The sequence below is a fragment of the Dromiciops gliroides genome, chromosome 3 (assembly GCF_019393635.1).
Source record: "Dromiciops gliroides isolate mDroGli1 chromosome 3, mDroGli1.pri, whole genome shotgun sequence".
Taxonomy (NCBI): domain Eukaryota; kingdom Metazoa; phylum Chordata; class Mammalia; order Microbiotheria; family Microbiotheriidae; genus Dromiciops; species Dromiciops gliroides.
In genome coordinates, this window is record NC_057863.1 from 120,147,716 (window position 1) to 120,171,903 (window position 24,188).

Genomic DNA, 24,188 nt, shown 5'->3' on the forward strand with positions numbered 1-24,188 from the left:
GTGAGCAGCTACAGAAATCTGTAAAGATATTCTCTGGACTATGTTTAGCATCGGGAGAAATTTCTGACACAATGCACTCCTCGAAACAGGGAAACTGGAAGGGAATGTGAGCTCATTCTTGGACAAGGTTCAACTGCTGGAAAAGCAATTAATTTGCTTTGGCTGTGCTAATATAGGGGAATTAGAAAGTGTGACACAAGACAAATAGAAATAATTAGTTCTCCAAAATGATGTTCTCATTAATATGGTTCGAACAGTAGAAATAAAAAACATTATTGTGGCATGTCTGCATTCTGTCCCTAGCCATGGGAGGGAGGAGAATGTACCACACAGCATTTTTAACATCTATAGTCCATGAGGTGATTTGTTTGTTTGTTTGTTTTTGTTTTTCCTTTCAGAGAGACATGTTAAATGTAAGTTGAATGTCACAGACACCTAAACACACATACTTTTCAGCTATCAACATAGCTAACCATCTTTCCATAACTATGCAGTGGTGGTTCTAAATTTCGATCTTCATTTTGCTTATTTAAATCCTTTGGGGTGCATTATGAAACACAGTATTCTTGGAATGATGTTGAGAAGGTTCGACGTCAATATATCACTCCATCAAAAGCTCTTAAAGAGCTCTTTATGACATTTCTGAAAATAAAACATTTTTGTTATACTCTGTTTTTAATGTGCAACTGTGTATTTTTATTAAATCTGACATCCAAAGTGCTTATTTTTATTTGAACTTGGGAAATCTGTCAGTAGGAAAAGGAAGTATATTTCATGAATATAAACTACTATGAACATATTATCTATTCAAACCTATCGCAACTTTTTTTTTTATTGTTTTCACTTCCTTTGAAGAAAGGTGACACTGAGTGCTAACCTTTATTTAAACATTTCCCATATTTAGATTCTTGAATGATTTGGTGTGTATATGAATAAAGTATATATGTTCATCAGGTCTTTTTGGTTTGGTTTGGTTTTTACATGTTGTTGTGGGTTTTGTTGTAGGGGTTTTTTTTTGTTTGTTTGTTTTTACCATGGCTGAACAAGGCAAAAACAAATAAAAACAAATCTCATTTTAAAACATTTCCTAGGGGAGTATCAAACCCTTAGAAAAAGAGAGAAATTATTATCGTCTTTACTGTAAACCAATTTCCTAAATTGTTAGAAATCCCCAAAGCCTAAGAAAAACAACATTCAAAAAGTTCTAAATAAAATCAAAATTGGAGAAATTGATTTTTAAATTGTAAAATGGTCATTGATTTCCTTAAAAGTTAATCCCTTCATTCAATGAGACTTAATCCCATATAACAAGGTACAGGCTGCTTTACAAAAGAACCACATTCTGAAGTTATTGTTTTATGAGCAATTTCCTTCTGTATATTCTCAATCTCAAAGTTAAGAAATCTTATTTTATTTGCCTTCAGGTGTTTAAACTCCCTAGCTTTTTCTACATCTTTTCTCAGTCCTCTTAAACATACATATCACCTCTTAAATTAGTATCATCTGTGAATTTCATTAATGCAGTCTGTTTAACCACTCTTCCACATCATTAATTATGATGTTAAATCAAAATGGATCTAGCATTGATCCTTGGGGCCCCCTGCTACATACCTTTCCCCAGTGTCATATATCATGATCCTTTGTTTATGGGTCTTCTGACAGTATTCAAGGCACAAAACAGTGTTCATGGACAAGCCAATTTGAACCTAATTTTTCAATTTCATATACTATCAAAATATAAACATTTTATATTAATAATTGTTTCATTTGTTCCAGTGTATGTTGATAAGGTTAATTGCAAAGTCTACAAACTAGATCATACCACCTCTCACTGTCCCTTCACATCTTCTCCCACCCCCACCAAAAGGCCTGTCGGTTTTGTTCGCTGAATCATTTAGAGTTAGTTAGTAAGGACTTTTCAGATCATCAGTTCCACTCTCCTTTATTTTGTAAGGGAAAATCTTAAATCTTAGTCTGAAATCCTCATTTCATTGAGGGGAGATTTATTTTAGAAAGCATGTAAAATATAAAACTATCCTTTTTCAGTGTGTCATCTTGATTTTCAGAAATTTCACATTCTAATGCAATATGTTAACATATGAAAATTTGGGTAGAAAAAAATATAATAGAGTACAAGAAAAACCTGTGTGACAATCAAAAACAAACAAACAAACAACAAAAATCTCTTCTGAAGCTATGGTAAAAAAAAAAGTGGTTAAAAAAAAGTATCATTAAAAATTCAACACCAATATAGACTTAGCTATTCAGGACAGGCCACCCATATCTTAAAAGCAAAACAAAACTCCAAGAAAAATATTCCCTTAACCCTACTATAGTCTCAAGCAATTGTGCTATATATCTCTTCCCTCTTTGTTCATTATAGATTGCTCCAAGAAGAAGTGTATATTTCTCAATCCCATCAATGCACTAAAATTGCTCCCTCAAAGCTCATAAATTGCTAAACCCAATGGCCTTTTCTTAGTCCTCATTTTCCTGCATCCCCCTGAAATATTTGATACTGTTAAACATCTCTCCCTTGGATTCTACAACTCTGCATACTCCTCTTATTGGTCTGACCTCAGAGGTATGATACTCTGGTTCATCTTTCTTCCACCTAAATGTAGATACCCCACAATGTTCTAGCCCCTTTTTTCTTCTCTATACTCTCTCCTTTGATGATTTCATGCATTTCATAGTTTCAATGACCAACTCTAGGCAAGTGACTTCAAAATCAATAATTGGCTTGGATTTAAAGTTCTGATCTCTCTTTAGAGCTTTAGTCCCACATTTCCAATTATATACTGACTATATTAGGCAACTGGGTGGTAGGGAAGATAGAGTACCAGGCCTAGAGTCAGGAGATTTGAGTTCAGATCCGACCTGAGACACTTTTTAGTTATGTGATCTTGGAAAAGTCACTTAAGCTCTGTTTGTCTCAGTTTCCTCTTCAGTAAAATGGGAATAATAAAGCACCTTGGGTTGTTTTTTCTATTTTGAGGTTTTTCATCATTGCTCTGATTTTTCTCTTATAACATGACTAATGCAGAAATATGATTAATATTATTATGTGTGTATATGTGTGTACATATATATATATATATAACCTATATCAGATTACCTGCTGTCTAGGGGAGGGGGGGAGGGGAGGGAGGGAGAAAATCTGAAATTGGAAAGCTTGTATAAACAAAAGTTGAGAACTATCTTTACATGTAACAGGAAAAAAATACTTTATTAATTTAAAAAAAATTTAAAAATAAAAAAAATAAAATTTAATTTAAAATAAAGCACCTTGGACTGTTGTGAGGATCAAATGAGATAATAATTGTAAAGTATTTAGCATGGTGTCAGGCACATAGTAAGTGCATATAAATGATCCCAAGTCTGTCCTCCTTCCCAATTCTACTATTTCTTTTGATGGAATCACTGTGCCCCCAGTCACCTACAACTGAAATCTATGGGTCACCTCTGACTTTTTCTTCTCCCTCACGTTCTACATTCAATAAGTTACCAACCAAGTCTAATGGATTTTACCTCCACGATATCTTTCACATCTATCCATTCTTCTTTAATCAGAATTCTGACACTTTAGTTAAGTCCTTCATCATATATTGCCTGGACTATTTCAATAGCCTCCCAAATGTTATCCCTTCCCCGGTCATACAGCTACAAAAAAGCATCTTTCTAATTCAGGCATATGACAATATCATTTTCTCTAGTCAAAAATTTCCATTGGCTTCTTGTTGCCATGGAATAAAATACAAATACATTAGACTGGCATTTAAGATTTCCTCCCCAGAATGTCTCCACTCTATCTTTTTTTTGGGGTGGGGGGGCAATGAGGGTTAAGTGACTTGCCCAGGGTCACACAGCTAGTTAAGTGTCAAGTGTCTGAGGCCAGATTTGAACTCAGGTCCTCCTGAATCCAGGGCCGGTGCTTTATCCACTGCACCACCTATCTGCCCCTCCACTCTTATCTTTTTAGCCTTAATTCATTTGTTCTAGACTCATTAGACAGTCTACATTAAAGTCAAACTAAACAGGCCTACTATTTGTTATCCAAGTTCATACTATCCATTTATACCTCAGTACGTTTAAGAAATCTATTTCCTATGTCCGGAATGAACTCTATTCTCATCAACCCATATTGAGATTATTGTATTCTAGGCAAGGTGGCATATACCTGTAATCTCTTGTGTGAGGGAGGGAGGGAAGGAAGGAAGGAAGGAAGGAAGGAAGGAAGGAAGGAAGGAAGGAAGGAAGGAAGGAAGGAAGGAAGGAAGGAAGGAAGGAAGGAAGGAAGGAAGGAAAGAAAGAAAGAAATTAGTGAAATAAAAAAAGAATTATACTGCTCCTTCAAAGACCAGTTCAAGCACCACCTCCTTGTAATCTTCCTCAATTTCTCTCCTATCCCCTTCATGTGAAAGTGATTTCTCCCTTTTTAAATCTTCCTAGAGTTGGGATTCTTAAACTTTTTTGTTGATGTTTTTGCTATGAACTTCTCTGACAGATTGGTGAAGCCTATGGATCTTTTCTCAGAATAATTTTTATAAATTCATAAAATTAAAGGCATATGATTACCAAGGAAAGCAATTATTTTGAAATAGTTCTCAGAGCATTTTTTTTTAATTTTACAGTAAGTTTCTTATTTCTTTCTTTCTTTCTTTCTTTTTTCTTTCTTTTTTTTTTTGCAGGGAAATAAGGGTTAAGTGACTTGCCCAAGGTCACACAGCTAGAAAGTGTCATGTGCCGGATTTGAACTCAGGCCCTCCTGAATCCACTGCACCACCTAGCTGCCCCGCATTTTTTTAAAAAATAAGATCATGGATCTTAAATTATGAACTGTTCTCCTGGAACATTTTTCTTTTGATCTCCCTTTTTTAATGTTTATTTGTGTACATAGAATACCTGCATTTATTTTTCATACTTTCTCTTTAATGAGTACAATAATATACAACATTACTTAGATGTTTCTTTGACTGAATTTTCTACATTCTATATTCAAGATATCTTGCATTTATTAATTAAATATAGATGATAGCTGATTCCTTACAGTCAATGTCTACATAAGGTAACTGTTGATATTATTGTTACTACTAGTCTTGGCTGTCTCCTCAGATGACAGCCTAGATCCAGGGCTAATTTCTGGTCTCTCATTCCAGTTCTCACTGCAAGTATCTTAACCTACAAGTGATTCAGCTTTGCAGTTGAATAGTGTCTCAAAAACATCTCTCTTTTTATCCCCAAGGCCTACTTTGTTATATTGACAAGAAACACAGGGACTAAACTCATGATTTTATTGGCACAGGGACATCCCTGATGAGGAAGTCATTGTACTGTTGTAGGGTCAGCACCTTTTCTGCAGTTTATCATCTTAGTATTGCCTAAAGTACTAAGAGATTAAGTGACTTTCCTAGGGTCACACAACCAACATATGCCAATAGGGAAGACTTGAGCCTTCTTGGTTCTTGGTTCCAGGGCCAACTCTATATCCACTCAACCTTGCAGAATCTGAATAAATTTTGGTTAAATTAAATTCAATTAGTATTTATTAAGTGCCTACTCTGTGTAGAGCATCATGCTCTATCTGAGGCCGAATTTGAACTCAGGTCCTCCTGACTCCAGGGCCGGTGCTCTATGCACTACGTCACCTAGCTGCCCCCAGAGTTACTTTTTTTTTTTTTAAGTGAGGCAATTGGGGTTAAGTGACTTGCCCAGGGTCACACAGCTAGTAAGTGTTGAGTGTCTGAAGCCGGATTTGAACTCAGTTACTCCTGACTCCAGGGCCAGTGCTCTCTATCCACTGCGCCACCTAGCTGCCCCTCAGAGTTACTTTTTAAAAAAATGTTCTAGGTGAGGTTTCAGGAGGAATCACCCTCCCAACCAATGGCCATCAAGAAAAGCTTAAGAGAGAAAATAGAATTCATACATACACACACACACACACACACACACACATATATATATATATATATATATATATATATATATATATATATATATATATACACATACACACACATACATATATACATATAGATATGTATGTATGCATATATACTTACATGCATATATTTGTATGTGTATAGTATATAAATGCTATATTATATATGTACATATTTAAACACACATTAATTCAACAAGAAAAAAAAGAGAGGCAAGAACTTCTTGAAATGGACTGACCAAATTAACAAAGGACTAGAGTCTAAATGGAATGAAGTTTCTTCCTGTTGTCATTTTCTTGGAACCTCAAAAGCTTTTTACTTGGAGTCTACATATTTTTCCATGTTTAAATACATCCTTGGAAACTACATGAAAAATGTATTTCAAATGTGTCTTGTTCCAATGCTTACCAAAGGATCATTATATGTATTAATTGAATTTGCATATTTTCCAGACAAGATTGTACAATCCTCCCTGAAGAACTACCACTACAGTATTTCATGCCATGTGGGCACTCAAATTACAAATATTTCATAAGTATAATGACATTTATTAGAGGGTCATTTTTAAAGAGCGTGGACACCATATAGACAATAAGTCAAAGTAGACCTCCACAATTCTAATAGTATGTTGATTTTATTTTATTTAATATTCCTAAAATCAGTTTTACACTTGATCATATCCTGGATCTTTAATTTTTTACATAACTATTTGAAATGACACCATAGAAGATCATGTCAAACAGAAACATTGAATAAAAAAGTTATGAGATTTTAATTTTAATAATATTCACATAAGTTCATTAGTAATAAGATTTTGTTTTCATAGCTCTTAGCATTCAAATTTAAGGGCTACGAAAAGTAAATTATATGTAGCCTGATGAAACCGTGTAGAAATGATTAAAATTCAAACTATCTATAACTTTTCCCTAAGGTTTTTATTTGTTTCGATCATCTGACATGATATAGTTTTTATAGCTATTTTAACTAAGACATACTGCATTAATTCCTAAAGTCAAATAAAATGTGAAGAAATTCCACATTAAGTTAATAAACATAATTTTTCAGTAACAAAATTATTTTTAAATAAACACTGATTGTCTAGGTAAATGTTAACAATGACCTATGATCACTGAAAACAATCCTATTTATTGTTTATCGCCTCCAGTCAATAACACATTTTGTGTAACTTAATCGATATCTTCTTAAATTGATTAGCTTCAGTCAGAAAGCTAGGAAAAGTCAACCCATTTATGTCACTAAATAAGGAAAATGTATTACTATTCTGTTTCTGTTTACTAAGTAAGATAATTCTGGTGTTTTTGAGTCATAGCTTGAGATAAAGTTTATAATGACTATATTTTTCTCACAATTCTAATAATAATAAATTTATATAACACCATGTGCCAGGCATTTTGCTAAGCCCTTTACAATTACTATTTCATTTGATCCTCACAACAACCTTGGTATTTGCTATTATTATCTTCATTTTATAGATGAGGAAACTGAGGCAAACAGAGGTTAAACTACTTGCACAGGATCACATTTAGGTATCAGAAGCTGAATTTGAACTTAGGTCATCTGAATTCCAGGCCAAGCTCTTTATTCAATGTGACAACTAGCTGCCTCTAATGCCATGCCAATTATAATAGGCATACAAGCCAGCAAATGGTTTTGAGGTACTCCCTGAAATCCCATTTCACTTTTAAGCTAAGTAGAGTTATATTTTTCTAGCCATAGGACAATTTTTTAAAATGTTAGTGAATCACTTGCCATATCATCTTCACTATGAAATGAAATCCTTATTTCATATTAAGCTTAAGGAGTGTAAGAATGACTGAAAGTTAAATTACCTGCTAAGTCCTGGGAAATTCAAACTCCGCTCTCTAGGATGATGACATAAACAGATGAAGGGAATTGGAGGAGTTACCTTTGGATACTCTCAATTCTTTCTGGTAGTTAAAGATTAAAGTTGAGACTATACATCATTCATTTATTTTTAATACTATTTTTTTATGATTATGGTATAAACACATCTTAGCTTTAGCAGTTTAGTCATCTTTAATTTTTTTGTCAGTACTCCTTTATTCTTAGACACCCCATCTTTAGATATACTCTGCTATTTATATGACTAAAATGAATTTTGAGAATTAACTTTTTTTTTTTTAGTAATAAACATTTTTATTTATAGTTTTGGGTTCTAATTTTTATCTATCCTTCCCTCCTTCCCCTAACTGCTCCCTGAGGCAGTAAGCAATCAGATATGGGTTATACATGTATGATTGTGTAAAACATTATTATATTAATCATCTTTAAATTTAAAAAGAATACATAATAAGCAAATAGGATTTGTACCTGAAATGGCACTTGAATTATCAAACATTCATGACTTGATCAAGTTATCCTCTGAATTGAAGGTGGACACAAGACATTGGTAATTTAAGGGCATTATTGAATGACATAATTTTGCCCATTACTATTATTATAGTTTTAATAGCCACTAAGGTCCCTTCCATCTCTAAATTTATAAGCCTGTCTTGGGAGAGAGGTAGCATTTTTTTTTAGTGGATAAAGGTTTGGACATTCAGGATCATGGGATCATACATTTGGGGGCAGGGAGGGGGGGGTGGCATCTTGGAAGCCATCTAGCCCAACTGTTTCATTTTATAAATAGGGACACCTACATTGAGGCTACTAAGAGTTTTAGTAATTTACCAAAGGTCATTCAGCCAATGTCAGAGGCAAGATTTGAACCCTAGTCTTCTTATATCCATGTCTAGTACTCTATCCACTATGCCAAATAGCCAATTTATGACTTAAACTCATAAAAATCTGAGTACAAATCTTATCATTTCAATTTACCAATTTTGTATCCTAGGCCAACTTCTCAGAATCACAGTTTCCTCATCTGAAGAATGGGGACAATAGAACCTGTTTTGAGGATCAATAAGATGAAAAATAGAGGAGAAAACACTTTATAAAGTGTAATTTGTTATTATTGTTATTGTTCCTTTTTGTAAACAAAATGAAGAGATAATGCAACTATATTCAATAAATACTGAGAAATTGGCATTGCATAATGGTAAATAGCATCAATTTACTATATTATTTGAGAAAGTCGACAGAATACACAAGCAGATGTCCTATTTTAAATGTCTGATATTGTAAATTTCATTTGCGTGAGTACTTTAGTGTTCTCTCATTTAGAGAAAAAAAGGTGGGGGCAGCTAGGTGGCATAATGGGTAAAGCACTGGCCCTGGATTCAGGAGGACCTTAGTTCAAATTTAGCTTAAGACACTTGACACTAGCTGTGTGACCCTGGGCAAGTCACTTACCCCTTATTGTCCTGCAAAGGTGGGGGAGTGGGGGGGAGAGAGAGAGAGAGAGAGAGAGGGAGGGAGGGAGGGAGGGAGGGAGAGAGGAGTAAGAAAAAAGGTTCCTTCCCTGACAACAAGAGTTTTGGAAATCTTTATACAAATCATTCAGCTCAATATAAAAAAATCCATCAAGGATATTAACCTGGAGTCTGGAATTGGTTGGGGAGCAGAGTGATGGGTTTAGGAAAATAAATGTTTTAGGAAACTCTAATTTAGGAAAATCACGTGGCAGCTATATGAAGAATGAATTCGAGTTGGGAATGATTTACATAGAAGATACTAGTTATCAGACTACTGCAATAGTCTAGCAAAGGTATGATAAGGTTGTAAAGCAGTTTGCTGGCTACGAATGGCAAAAAAAAAAAAGAACATAGGGGTCAAAACAGAGAAGTTCACAAAGTATGAGTGTGATAAGCAGAGAAAGAAGCATAATGGATTTTGTTTTGGATATACTGAGTTTGAAATGCCCAAAGGACATGTAGCTTAAAATATCTAATAGCCAGTAGGTGATTTGAGACTGGAGTTCAAGAGAAATTAAGACTGAAATTAGGAGATCAGAATTACAGGAACAGAGTTTAACCTTATCAAGGATTAGGTTCCACCAAGACAGATGGAAAGGAGAGGATGAGTGATGATATAAACAGATGAGGTGAGTTGGAGGAGTTACCTTTGGATACCCCCAATCCTTTCTGGAAAGTAAGAGAGTAAATACTTTGCTATAAAGAGTTAGAGTAAGGGATACATTTTGGCCAAGTCACCTAGCCTTTCTGTGTTTGAGTTTTCTCATCTGTAAAATAAATTGGATAAGATTATTTCTAAGATTCTTTTCAGATCTACAATTTCAAGGCAAAAGAAAATTAATTTAGTCACTTAATAAATTATGTGCATATTTAAGGAGCTTTATATTCAATTCTATGTATATCTGTAAATAAGCAGGAACCAAAAAGAATTAGATTTTTTATTTTAAATAGATCCAAAATAAAAAGGCAATCCTTTTATGTTGTTTTGCTAGAAGAGCATTTGTTTTTCTATGATCTGAGATCAGTCAAAGAAAGAAGAAAAGCAAAACAGTTTTGATTATGAGAATTGGACACAAAATAAAGAGAAACACTTTCAAGGGCATTTTAAAATTGGCTTTAAAAATTAAGAACTTCCATCAGTCAGGGCTTGTGATTTCCTAAGCATAACCTATAGGTAATTCAAGTTATCAGAACAACTTCATACTACATTCACATTCATATGAATAATTATTCTTTGGAAGGATATATCTTTTAATCTAGAAAGTTGCATAGGAAAAATAATGTTAAGGACAATTTTTTTCTGCAGTGATTTCTTTTGAATTTTATAAAGGACAAAGTGAAATGTGGAATTTTCTTATTCTTATTTTTCCCCTTTCCTTCCCCCAATAAAGAATCTCAGTTTTAAATAAATTGTTTAGGAAATAAATTTTATTTCATATAATCCTAGGTTCAAGGAAGTTTTGATTCTGTGACTTAATAACTGTAACTCTAAAGAAGTAATTCATCCTCTCTGAAGCTCAGTTTCCTCATCCAAAAAATGGTAATATTAATAGCCTTCATCCCTACCTAACAGAGTTGTAAGGATCAAATGATAAATATCAGAGCACTTTGTAAACTATGGAGTTCCATGTAAATACTTACATGAAACTTATTTTTCCCTTTGACCATTTTTCTTATTCTTCTTTGTACTCTCTTAATCTATCAGCTTCCTTTAGAAATTTGATGACAAATATTACATGTAACTATCCAATAAGAATTATAGTAATGCCTGTGAAGTCAAACATTTCTTCTTCTTTGAATGTCATGATCATGTAAATGAATTCAAATAAAATGATGATCTTCCTTAAAATAACACTATTTTGTTGACATGGTTTGTGAGAGATGTAACTATAAAGTAATGAAACCAATTTGAAAAGCCACACACCAAAAATCCACCGTGAGTTTTGCTTTTTTTTTTTTACTCTTACAATTTGATTGAGTTTGGAATAGTGGGGGGGGGGGGAGAGGGGAGAGAAACTTATAGGGTGCTTCTACAATTTTAGAAGAGTTCTCACAGTTGGAAATCATCATTCTCTCTTTGATTATCTCATGTGACCTTCCTATCCCTTGATTTTCTAATTTGCATTGTGTGTGCATTTTACTTCTCTCCCTCAATACTGTAAGCTCTTTAAGGTGAGGAACTATCTCTGCCCTCCACAAAGGCACTTTGTAAATATTTCTTGAATTGAAGGAGGAAACAGAGGTAGGAATGTTGAAGAGAGAGTCTGATAAGGAAAATCAAGAGGAAATGTCTAGTTTTTTGCACAGAGATTAAAATAGTGAGTGAGAAAGAAGAGATTGGGTGTGTCCCTGATGGAACTGGGGTGGGGGAGGAAAGGCACAAAGATGCTAATGTAGACAAAAGGAAATTCTCTGTTGAATGAGTCTGCAATTCCAAACCCTAGATATCCAAAGGAAAGTATGTGTGACCATGATAACGAAAAGATCTGCCTCATTTGATTTATTTTAAGGTGGTCAACCTATGCTCTATGTACACAACACAAATTTGATCATTAGATCATGAAAAGTTCTACATGAGCGAGTCTAAGACATAGTCAGAAAATCTTAAAGTAATACATTGGGAAAGAATAGGGGGGAAAAATTGCTTGAGTTGCCTACCTTCTAGTAAATGACTGTTTAAATCCTCCAAGGGAAGGAGTGTCTATTCTCTTTGAAGATCTACAACTTTCCTTGCTAGTCTATTCCAGGATTTTATTGACTCGAATAAAAAAGTTCACCCTAATGCCCAACTGAAATATCTCTACTTTAATTTCCTCTTGTTTGGTCTACCAAGGACAGAGAAAACAACTGCTCAGCATTTTCTTCATAAAAGTCCTTTATATACTTAACCCTTAGGCTACTTGTATCTAAAAATAAAAATAAAACAAGATACAACTTATTAAGTTTTTTTTTCTCATAAGGCTTATTTTCTTTCCATTTAATCATGTTTCTTACCTTATATAACCACTCTCCAAGTTTTACAGTTTCTTTTTGAAGTACAATAACCAATATCATATTCAATTTTCCAACAACAGTCAAGATAACATGGTATACTAAAAAGAACAACATCCTGTATTGAGTGCCATAATCCTTTTGAGGCATCCCATTATAACACTGATTGTCCTCACAATGCCATGTCATTGTTCATTCCTATGGCATTTGAAAATTGTGATTATAATGTGTTAGGATTGATTAAACAGGCCATACCCCAAAGTTAACTCTCTAAGATTCCCAGGTGTGAGGTAATAATGGTATCTGTTCCTACCTCAATCAAAGGAACAGATTACCCGAAAGATTCTGATTTTGTTGGTCCATGGCCACCAACACTCAAATGGTAGTGTAAAATATGGCACATAATTCCTTCCTGAGTTGAAAAGTCAACTCTACTTGCTATTGCCACTTTTATAATGTTCTAGCTGTATGAGGCAGCTAGGTGGCCTGGAGGCATAGCCTCAGCTATGTACCAGCTGTGCAATCCTAGGCAAGTCACTCAACCCTGTTTGCCTCAGTTTCCTCACTGTAAAATGAGCTGGAGAAGGAATTTGCAAACCATTCTGGTATCTCTGCCAAGAAAACCCCAAATGGGGTCATGAATAGCCAGATACAACTGAAACAACTGAACAACAAAAACAAAATAAACTGTATAGAAGGCACTGTTATTTAGCAAACAGTAGATCTAGGGACTCAGGCAAGAATTCATGGGATAGGGCAAATTTAGTAAGGCCAGGATTTGTAATCTATTAAAGCAGGAAGAACCTGCCCATCCAGCTATATATCCAAACAGACAATGATCGACCTAACCCTAAACCCAAGTATGGGAGCTATCTTTACTTTGGTGTCTCATCTCCTATAAGTGAATGGTCCTGTACTAGGCTAGATCAATCCATTAAGTGATTTTCTCACTGTCTCTTCAGGGAAGGAAGATGTAATACATTCAGCTAAGATTCCGGTACATATACAGTATTAGGAGCAGGGTCCTAAGAGCCAAAATTCACTGGAGTTCCACTGTCATGTCAATGTGTGGGTGACAACAGATCAGGGAGGCCTATAGAAGACTCTTCAGAAGGCTGTAGAAGGGATTCCTGCATCAGATAACTAGATGCTATTTCCAGCAATTTTAATATTCTTTGATCAGAAATTCGACTATATAAGAGGAGGCTGTCAAATGTCACATGTCGAGAAAGGTAAGGGGGGAAAAAAACACAGGAAAAGTAATGTAGGTAGGCAGAACCCAGAATGGGGGAAATTAGACAGCCAGCAAAAGTTACAATAGTGAGTAGAATTGAACCCTTAATCTTTGCAATCTGCCCAGATTTATACTGGCTCTTAGGTAGGCCTAAAAGTGTTCATTGTAACTTGAAGGACTTGAAAGGTCTCTGAGCAAATCCTAATTCCATTCAAGGGATAGAATAAGTCATTCAGTAAGCATTTTTTTTTTTGGTGAGGCAATTAGGGTTAAGTGACTTGCCCAGGGTCACACAGCTAGTTAAGTGTTAAGTGTCTGAGGCTGGATTTGAACTCAGTTCCTCCTGACTCCAGGGTCGGTGCTCTATCCACTGTGCCACCTAGTTGCCCCAGTAAGCATTTTAAAGTTCCTTCTCTATTAGGAGTTGAATATACAAAGGCAAGAATGAAATTATCTCGGTTCTCAAAAAGTTTACATTTGATTAAAAAAAATAAAATACATATATAAACATGTACAAAATATATAAAATTAATACAGGGTAATTTGGTAAAGGTAGGTACTACTACCTGGGGGAAGCAGGAAAGGCTTTGTGTAGAGGTTGGTACTTGACCTGGGGTATGAACGATATAAGGGGATTTGGAAGGCACAGGTGTAGAGGGAAAATGTTCCAGAGTTGGGGGGCGGGGGTAGCCAATGAAAAGGAATGGAGACAAGAGGTGGAGTATCAAATGTGAGGACTAGGAGGAGGGCCAGTTAGGCTGAATTGTCGAATGCAGGGAGAGCAACCTAGAAAGGTAAATAGGGACCAAGTTATAAAGAGCTTTTAAGGCATAAGCTGAAGAATTTGATTTGTTCTTAGAAATAAGAGTGATCAATGGATAATACTGGAGTTTACTGAATCATGGAGGGGCATGGTCAGGTGTGCATTTCAGCAAAATCACTTAGTTAGCTAGGTGGAGAATGATTTGGGGGAAAGGTGACTTGGGGCAGGAAAAGTGCTAGAATCATTTCATACAAAGTCTTAGTGATAGTGTAATACTTCATCTTGTATTTGTGTTGTTGGATCAGTCTTATTCCTCCTGGACTTTACCATATTTTAAAGAATCATTTTGCTAATCTCTCACAGTCAGTTGATCTTATTCTTATTTTCTTTTTCTTTTGTGAGGCAATGGGGGTTAAGTGACTTGCCCAGGGTCACACAGCTAGTAAGTGTCAAGTGTCTGAGGGTGGATTTGAACTCAGGTCCTCCTGAATGCAGAGCTGATTCTTTATCCACTGTGTCAGCTAGCTGCCCCCCTTATTATTTTCAAGAGTATTAGCAACTATACTTAATTTGGTATGATGTACAAATTGTGTGAAATTTTTCAATATTGATTTATCAAAATTTGGCACCTTAAATCCATGTTTGAAGAGCATAAATGGAGATTAAATTCTTTTCATATATGAGAAACAAGGAAAATTGAGTATAGACTATTTGTATTATTTAATGCCATAAAGGAATAAAGTGGTATATAGACACATTTATTACAAGATTGTGGGATATGAATAAATGAATTTAAAATTCAAGATGGCAAATTGAGGTGAAAATGAATATGTACCAAAACTTAATCATAACTATGTAAAATAATCTAAAAATAATACCTCAAATATTTTTTTCTGCTGATTACTATAGAATTGATTATTCTTTGTATAAGACTTAATTTTTTTTTTTACTATGTCTTCTCCACAAAACATCAGAACATACTTTTAAGTTTAAGGCAATTTTGTTAATTCCAAGTAATAATCCATGAATATGTTGACCTGTAAGACCATTACACTCATAATGTCACTTTTCCTATACAAAATGAAGTTATTTGAATGATAAAAACAGTTATTAAAAATAAAAGCAGGTAGAGTTGAATATTTTTATATGTAGATTCCATTTCTGTTGCCTACTGCCTAGATGACCTTGGGCAAGTCATTTAACTTCCTTAAAGTATTAGTTTCTTTATCTGTAAAATGAGAACTAAATTAATTGGCTTCTGAGATGCCTTCTAACCTTAGATTTATTATTCTAGGTTTATAACCCATTGGATTTTAATTCTTTTCTTTATTTAATATATCCCAAGGTGCTCCCATCAATACTTGCAATAGTTATTAGTATCCATTTTTTAAAAAATCATACTTGATAAATAGCATTACTAAGCCATTTTGTACTATATGACAAAGAACTAATTCATATGAGTAAATTCAGTAGATTTTTTTTGTATAATAATTTCTCAGGAATCATTTCATAATTTGTTTTTCTTCTCACTTTTAACTTATCATCACTCCTCTAGGTTCCTCTCCTCACCTCTTTAGTACTCCAGAAGTGGTATCACTTAATGCCAATGATGCAATACTTAGTCTAACCTTAAGTGCTCGTTTAGGGGTAATTACTTGGCACTACAGCAGTATTTAAGCGGCTGACTGCTAGATGACTAACTCCAGGGCCAGAAATGGCATTTGCTTATGCCAAAATGTTAAAAAATAAATAAATACATGACAAGCACAAAGATTTACTAATTTGCTTTGTCTTTCCCAATTAAGTTGAGTTTATTTTGGAAGAGAGAATAATTTTGGTTATGGTTGGATTGGGAGTGAGGGAGAAGACAAAGAAAGATCATAGCACCTGAGCTTGGGGAAGCTGGGAGATGAGGAGGGCAAGGAAGTGGGCTATTTTTGTGGCATTCCTGACAGTATGATCAAGCAGCAGGTGCTCAGCAAGCTTCATGACTCCCCAAATACATGACACAGCCTATTTTACAAATCAGTAATGACAATAACCTGGTCTACTCTGCCTCTCCCAAATTTCTCTTTAGATTCTGCATTCAGTAACATGGGTTCTTTTTATTTTTCATTTGGTAGTCATTTTTTTGTGCTTCTTTTTTGTTGTCAGATGACCTAATTTTGCCTAACACACAAAGCTTCTTTAGAATTACACTGAGGCAGTACCTACTGAGGAAGAATGGGAGAGAAGGAAGATCTGCATGCACTAAAGAGTGATAATGGGGAGGGGTATAATTAATCCAGAGCAATAGCTACACACCATAATTTAAACATCTATAGCACTTTCAGATTTACATAGTATTGTTATTCCATAAAGTAAGTGTTACAATAAGTGGATAGGTTGCAATAGGTACAATTTTAAATTTCTCCCTGTTTCACAGATGAGGAAACAGGTTTGGAGTTTAAATGACTTGTCTATGACCATACAGCTAGTGGGATCATCAGAAAGAATCAATAAAATATCCAGAATAAAGTTCATGTAGTCATACAGTACTCTTCCTTGGTCAGAATACTTCTGGAAAATTTCACTGAGCTCTAGTTACCACATTTAAGAAAAGAGACTGAAATGTATACGAAAGTCAGCCTCCTAAATGGTCTTCCTATCAAGTATTTTGTTTTATTTGGGGGGAGGTGTAGGGGGGGCGGCATGGGGCAATGAGGGTTAAGTGACTTGCCCAGGGTCACACAGCTAGTAAGTGTCAAGTGTTTGAGGCCTCATTAGAAGTCAGGTCCTGGGGCAGCTAGGTGGTACAGTGGATAGAGCACCGGCCCTGGAGTCAGGAGTCCCTGAGTTCAAATCCGGCCTCAGACACTTAACACTTACTAGCTGTGTGACCCTAGGCAAGTCACTTAACCCCAATTGCCTCACTAAAAAAAAAAAAAAAAAAGAAGAAGTCAGGTCCTCCTGAATCCAGGGCTGGTGCTTTATCCACTGTGCCACCTAGTCTTTAGTGCATGGAAAATTATCTTTTATCTTGTATTTGTTATGGGCACAGAGCACCCCAGAAGTTCTCTGGGGTACATCAAAGAACCTTCTCCTTGAGAAACTAAAGGACAGACACACCTAGAGAGATAAGTGGAACCAGATCTGACTGAGATAGCTCCCCAACCCCCACCCTTCATTCCAGTCTCCCCTACCCCTGGGGAGATAAGATTGGGTGTGGCTACTGCCTTTGTGTCCTAAGGAGATGGCTTGAGAGATGTGCAGCCACCCCTCACCCAGCTCCTCCAGCCACCACCAGTGGGGGATGGTCCTCCTTCACTAAGGGAACATTCCACAGTCAGATGGTCACCCCCATCTGTCCTCTATAAAACTACCTGCCTGTCTCCTGCTCAAGGAGATTGGTATCTCAGAGCCAAGCTCTATGCCATGCCTTTATCCCCCAAGAGAAGAAGTCTGATGATTTCTCTCTTAGTTTCCCTTACCCAGCCTTTAAATAAACTACTATCTTATTTTAATTGCTTTTGTGGTCAAGAGGGTGTAATTCTTTAAAGAGGAATTCCTAAGGACCCCCTACCCCTATCCCAAACCCCCTAACCTATTTTCCCTATAACATATTCTAAGAACCTAGCAAATAGTAGGCACTTAATAAATGTTGATTGAATTGGATCCTTTCCTAATCTAACCTTCACAGAGCTGCCAAAAAGCTGAGTGGCACAATAGATAACAGACCAGTACCAGAAGGAAGAGCTGAATTCACATCTGGCCTCAGGCACTACTTGTATAACTCAGACAAGTCACTTACATTTTGTCTGTCTCAGTTTTTTTTCATTCTTTCTTTCTTTTTTAGTGAGGCAATTGGAGTTAAGTGACTTGCCCAGGGTCACACAGCTAGTAAGTGTTAAGTGTCTGAGACCAGATTTGAACTCAGGTCCTCCTGACTCCAGGGCCAGTGCTCTATCCACTGCACCACCTAGCTGCCCCTCAGTTTTCTTAACAATAAAAAGTGTAGGGCAGCTAGGTGGCGCAGGCAGCTAGGTGGTACAGTGGATTAAGCACCAGCCCTGGATTCACAAGGACCTGAGTTCAAATTTGATCTCAGACACTTGACACTTACTAGCTATATGGCCCTGGGCAAGTCACTTAACCAATGAGCCAAAAAAAAAAAAGGTGTATAATAATAGGGATAACCACAGTTTATGGAGAACTTAACTGATCCCCACCTATTCCCCATTCCCAGGCCAATGAATTGCCTGGGGCTAACCAATCTTTGTCAATTTCAGATTTTTGATTGTCTTATGGATCTCCCCCAAACAAACTATCCCCTCCCAAAGATTCCCCACCTAACTCCCTGGACTTTAGATTATTATGTAAAAGAGTCCACCTACATTAAGTAGTTTCTATTTAGAGTTAAGTTGTTTCTATACTTTACTCAAGAACAGTCCTATAGTTCCCTTTGTTCTGTCACCCCAAATAAACCCTGTCCTCAGTTCCCATCTTTGAGTATTCCTAGCATTCTTGCTTTGCAATGCTCCTATAACTCCTCTGCCCCAAATTAAAGACTTTATATCTCCTACATGGATTGTTTCATTAATTTTCTGGTCAACAATAGTAATGATCAAATGAGATATTTATAAAGCATTTGTATAATTCCTGGCATATAGTAGGTTCTTAATAAATGCTTGTTTCTTTCCTTCTTTCCTAAGGCAATGTTTGACCACATCACCCCACCCCACCCACCTTGCTAAAAAACTTCAAAGTTTTCTTATAGATTCTAGGATTAGGGAAGGGGATACAGATTTATATAGTATAAACTATGTGTCAGGCACTGTACTAATGCAAAATATTATATCCTTTGATTCTTACTACAACCCTGAGAGGCAGATGCTATTATTCCCTTTTGGCAATTGAGGAAACTTAGGCAAATGGACTTTTCCAAAGTCACCTAACTAGTAAGTGTCATAGGCCAGATTTGAATTCAGGTCTTTCTGACTCTGGGCCTAACACTCCATCCACTGCATCATCAAGCCACACATTCTTTAGCCTGGCATTTAAGAACCCTTATAATATGGCTCCAACCTACCTACCTTTTAGCGTCATTTCATATCACTCCCCTTCTTATAGCCAATTCAATTAGACATCTAACCTCTTGGCTCACTTATATAAGCCATTACTCTGTGCCTTCAATGGATTCCATCATCATCTTAATTTTTCAGAATTCTTACCTTTCTTCAAGACTCAGCTCAGCTAACCCTTTTCATACATTGCCTTCCTTGAGCTCCTCAAGGATTTCTTTCCTTTCTATATTAATATATTACTAAAGCATTTGGTGCTTATTTCTCCTTTGATTTATACACTGCATATCCTCCCTAGCAGAATGTAACCTCCTTGGGAAGGACTGTTTCCATTTTGGGTCTTTGTATTCCCAGTACATAGTTATTCTGAGATGTAAATAATAAGTACTTAATCAGTGTTTTCTGAATTAAAAAGAAAAGACATTGGTGAGGTAGAGAAGGGATTGGGAGAATGTGATTGTTCCCTTCAAATATTTGAAGAATAATAAAGTAGAAGAAAGATTAGATTTGTTCTCTTTAACCCCAGAGGATGTAGAAACCAAGAGTGGATATAAATATAAGTATAAACTTAAAAACAATTAGAGCTTTTTAAATGTGAAATGGGATCCCTCTGGATATCATGGGTTTCATATCTATCTATATGTGTGTGTGTGTGTGTGTGTATATATATATACATATATATATATGTGTGTGTATGTGTGTGTACATATGACTTCCTTTGAAACCTATATATTTTATTTTATGTATTTTAAAACATGGGTCTATAGGCTTCATCAGCCTGTCAAATCATCCCTTAAGACAAAAAAAAAAAGGTGAAAAACTTCTGCTTTAGAGATTGGTTCACTACTTGCTAAAAATATTGTAATGTGGCTTAATGTTTTACTTATGGTTTGTTAGAAGACTGAGGTCCCTTTCTCTTTTAAGACTCTATAATTCTACGGGATATGCTTTTTTTTTGTCATGTAATTTTCGGCTAATATTAAAATAGGTTGGAATTTCCTAGGATAGACTATTGTGGAATCAGGATTAACAATTGTGACTAAGTATTTTCTTCATAGGGCTCATTTCAAAGATATATAATTGAGGGAAATCTGTCCTCAATGACTAAAACATGGTTTTATCCATATAGAGCAAACACTGTAAATTTGAAGAGAGAACACTGATGAGTCCTATAGTAAGAGTAAGAGATAACATGCAGATAGCTTGAGTGCTTTACAGTTCCTCACAAAATATTGAAAAACCAAAGACCTCTACTGGGATGGACAGATTATCTATAGAAGATTTTTTTTTTTTGGGGGGGGGGATGCAGATAAGACTCAAAAAGGATCAGGGGCAGCTAGGTGGCACAGTGGATAAAGCACCAGCCCTGAATTCAGGAGGACCTGAGTTCAAATCCGGCCTCAGACACTTGACACTTATTAGCTATGTGACCCTGGACAAGTCACTTAAGCCTCATTGGCCTGCAAAAAAAAAAAAAAAAGACTCAAAAAGGATCAAAGAGATGAATACCAACAGCAAAGAAATCATGATTTAATTTCTCTCTTTTTATTTCCCAATGCCAAAATTCCTCCTGGTATATAAATAGGTAATAAATGAATACTTTTTGATTAATTGATTATATATTGAACAAAGTATCCAAAGAGTGCTTTACTAGTAAGGACTAACAAAAATAACTGTACAAACGACGACAAAAAATCTTGGTGATCATTAAACTCATTAAATCAAACTTGCATGAACCAAATTAAAATGTAAAATGAAGAATTACAAACAATGGACTAAGTTCTCACTTCTATATGGTGGGGAATAAGTCTTTTTTGTGTTTTCCCTTCTATCATCTGCATAGATGAATTGAGGATGAGCTGTCAAACCATACCAACTTAACTCTTAAATGTGCAGGGATGTCTACCATCTGTGAGGTTCCCTGGACACAAAGAACTTATGCAATGTAGAATGAAATCTACTTCAGGGAGAGCTACCAAGATTACAGATTAATATGTTCTCTAGACCGTCTCCCAGTCCACTTGAGGCAGTATATATATGATAGTATGAATTGTAAGTGGAGTGACCTCTTTGCTTATAGAAATTCTCTCAGCATTGACCTGTGTAGGCCATTTATTGAAAGACTACTCAGATATTTTCTGATGAAGAGGAAGGTGCAGGCCTCGTTAGCCTTCACTTATTTCACTCACGTTTATAAAGATTTGAAAAGTGACAGTGTGGTTCTTATGAGGAGGATCAAATGAGACAAAGTACTGGGAAGTAATTTGCATATTGCAAAAGCCTATACAAAAGTAAAGTATTATGATTGCCATATCAATTCATAGATGACCAAGGAGAATTATATACCTAGCATAAACACACATGAAATAAAATCTTTCTGTGTCAGTCCCTATTGTCCCTAAATTTCTACTTGTTAACTTTTTTGCAAACACAATACTATACCAGGGTTTATCTACTTTATGGTAAGCCAGTGGCAGCATTTTTTGGAGCTGGAAAACATGATTAAATAACACACAAAAAAGATGTCAAATGATACCCTAAAAATGATTGAGTTTAAAATGCAAAATAAAAGCAATTGAGAGCGATTATAGTAGTTAATCATTTTAGGCTTTCCTTTGAAGAATGCACCTTCATTTAAAATCGAAAACAAATGCTATTTTTGCTGTTTAGTATTCATGTTGGTAAATTTGGTTTATTGGCTACAGTAGACATTAGAGTATACATGCTACCTTCAGAATTTGTCTTTACTAATAGTGTGGTCTCTGCAATATACATATTTAGCTCTTCTGGGTGTGTACTACAGCTCCCTTTGGTGTTCTATATATAAATTTGCTCAGCAGATTTGTGTTATTAAAATGTAAATAATGGTATATAGAACATTTGGCAAATGAAAAAACCAAGCAGGGAATAAACAATCATATTTATTGTTAACATTTGGGCTAGTTTATTGAAACACACCTTGCAGTAACTGTCACTAAAATGATTAGTTATAAAGTTTAAATTTTAAGAATTGCCTATTTGGGTAAGCAATGATTTTATTTGTATAGCTATGATATTCACTATTGAAGCACTAGATACAAAATCTTCCCACTACAAAACCAACTCTATGCATTAAATAAAATGCATTTACTGTGCCCAAGATTTAATCATACATTGTTTAAAATTAATTATTCCATTTTAATTGCATTGTATAAACAGAAATGACCTGTTAATTTAAAGGAAATCTATCAGCACAAAATGAATTCAGTCATATAAACAAGCAAGATGAACTTGACCTTGTTTGAACTTGTTTTGATGTGGCCCAGATGGTAGGCTACATGCTTGAATAGCAGGCTAAAGCAGAGGAAAAACTCATATAGCAAGATCTAGATTTATAGCCTTTTGCAAATTCCTACCTTGTATTGTCCTTTCAGCATCTGTTCTGCCCCCGCTGCGGTCAGCTTCTATCTCTGGGGTCAGAGAGTCTAAAAGCACAGAAAGGTAAGACTGACATATTTCATTTGATTCCTATGGTCCTTTTTACAACCTGTTACTCCTGTGCTGAATTACAATACAATCAACCTTCGTCATTTAAAAAAAAAATGTTGAACAATGACTGGAGGTCACGACAATTTTAGCAAGATTTAGAAAGATTAATGAGCAATGAAAGATGCCTCTTAAGCAGGGAGGTGGGGGGAAATGAGTTGTCAGACTAATAATTTAGCCTGTTTTTAGGGAATGTGTTAAGCAGTTGAGCAATATTTGCTCACACATCTAGAGGGGAAATAAGAAAAAGTAGAACAAATCCCTGAAATAAGGGAGAAGTAAAGGCCTGCACTCTTCTAACACATGCCTTCCCCATGTAATGAAAAGTCCTCCAGTAGAGATTAATGAAACATATACAAATAGAAAAATGTCAATCCACTGAATAATTTAAAAATCATTCTTTACAATACAAAAGGACAATCAATGTTAGGCCAAATATATATATAAAATTGCTTACCATTTAAGACCCTGAGACTATCTGTTGATGCTGCCTGTTTTAGGGTCTGCTCTGCTTGTTCTCGACGCTTAGTCTCAAATTCAAGAGCCTCCTGCAATTTCCTCTTTGCCTTTTTCTCCTTCTTTAGCCTCTTTTGAACTATTGCTGTAAAAGATAGCATGATGTTAACTAAAGACATTACCATTTGCCTATTGCCCATGGATATGGTGAGCCGGGTCAACACATAGAAAGTGAAATGGACTCAGCTAGTTATTTAGACAATTTAGGTCTAAAACACATTTCTTCAAAATAGTAAGATGAAGGTAAGTGTTGCTATATTAGATCTTTTTTTTCCTTCCCCAGAACAATCCCCGAATTTTTAACTTCATTTTTAATATGTAGAAGTAGCTTAACTAGAAACAAAATGTAAAATATAGTGTTTAGTAAATATTCATAGTTGTTGGTAGGAAGAAATCTTATTAAATATAATCAGTGGCTAAATTGCCTACCCCTTGGCTCAGTCTACACCTGCGTAGGTAAATCCTTCATAAGTTACACAGAAGGGCTAGATAGAGGGCTTTTTGGGTTTTGTTTGTTTGTTTTTCTCCTTTCTGGAAGGAGTTTTATTATGCCCCATAGAACCAGAACAGAAAAATTTCAATAATTTCAGTTTGGAACTTTAAAGAATGTAGTAAATATGTGTTAAGGAACAAAATAGAATTCTTCAGAAGTATATTTATAAGATAGAGGGAATAGAGACTTTCTTGAGGATATTTCATCATGTCCTTAGAGATATTGATCCTTCCTCTAACATAGAATTTACACATGCTCCAATACATTCT

The 24,188-nt window shown here is 35.3% G+C and overlaps 1 protein-coding gene across 3 annotated transcripts in view; it reads right to left on the reverse strand.

The window, feature by feature from the left end:
• The window catches only part of DACH1 (dachshund family transcription factor 1), a 494,873-nt gene that overhangs the window by 25,835 nt on the left and 444,850 nt on the right, over positions 1-24,188 (reverse strand). For all 3 annotated transcript variants that reach the window (XM_043998547.1, XM_043998546.1, XM_043998545.1), the window contains 2 exons: positions 23,368-23,511; positions 22,781-22,849 (listed from right to left, as the gene is read on the reverse strand). In XM_043998547.1, the coding sequence (XP_043854482.1) occupies positions 22,781-22,849; positions 23,368-23,511 (213 nt within the window). The remainder of the gene's footprint in view (positions 1-22,780; positions 22,850-23,367; positions 23,512-24,188) is intronic.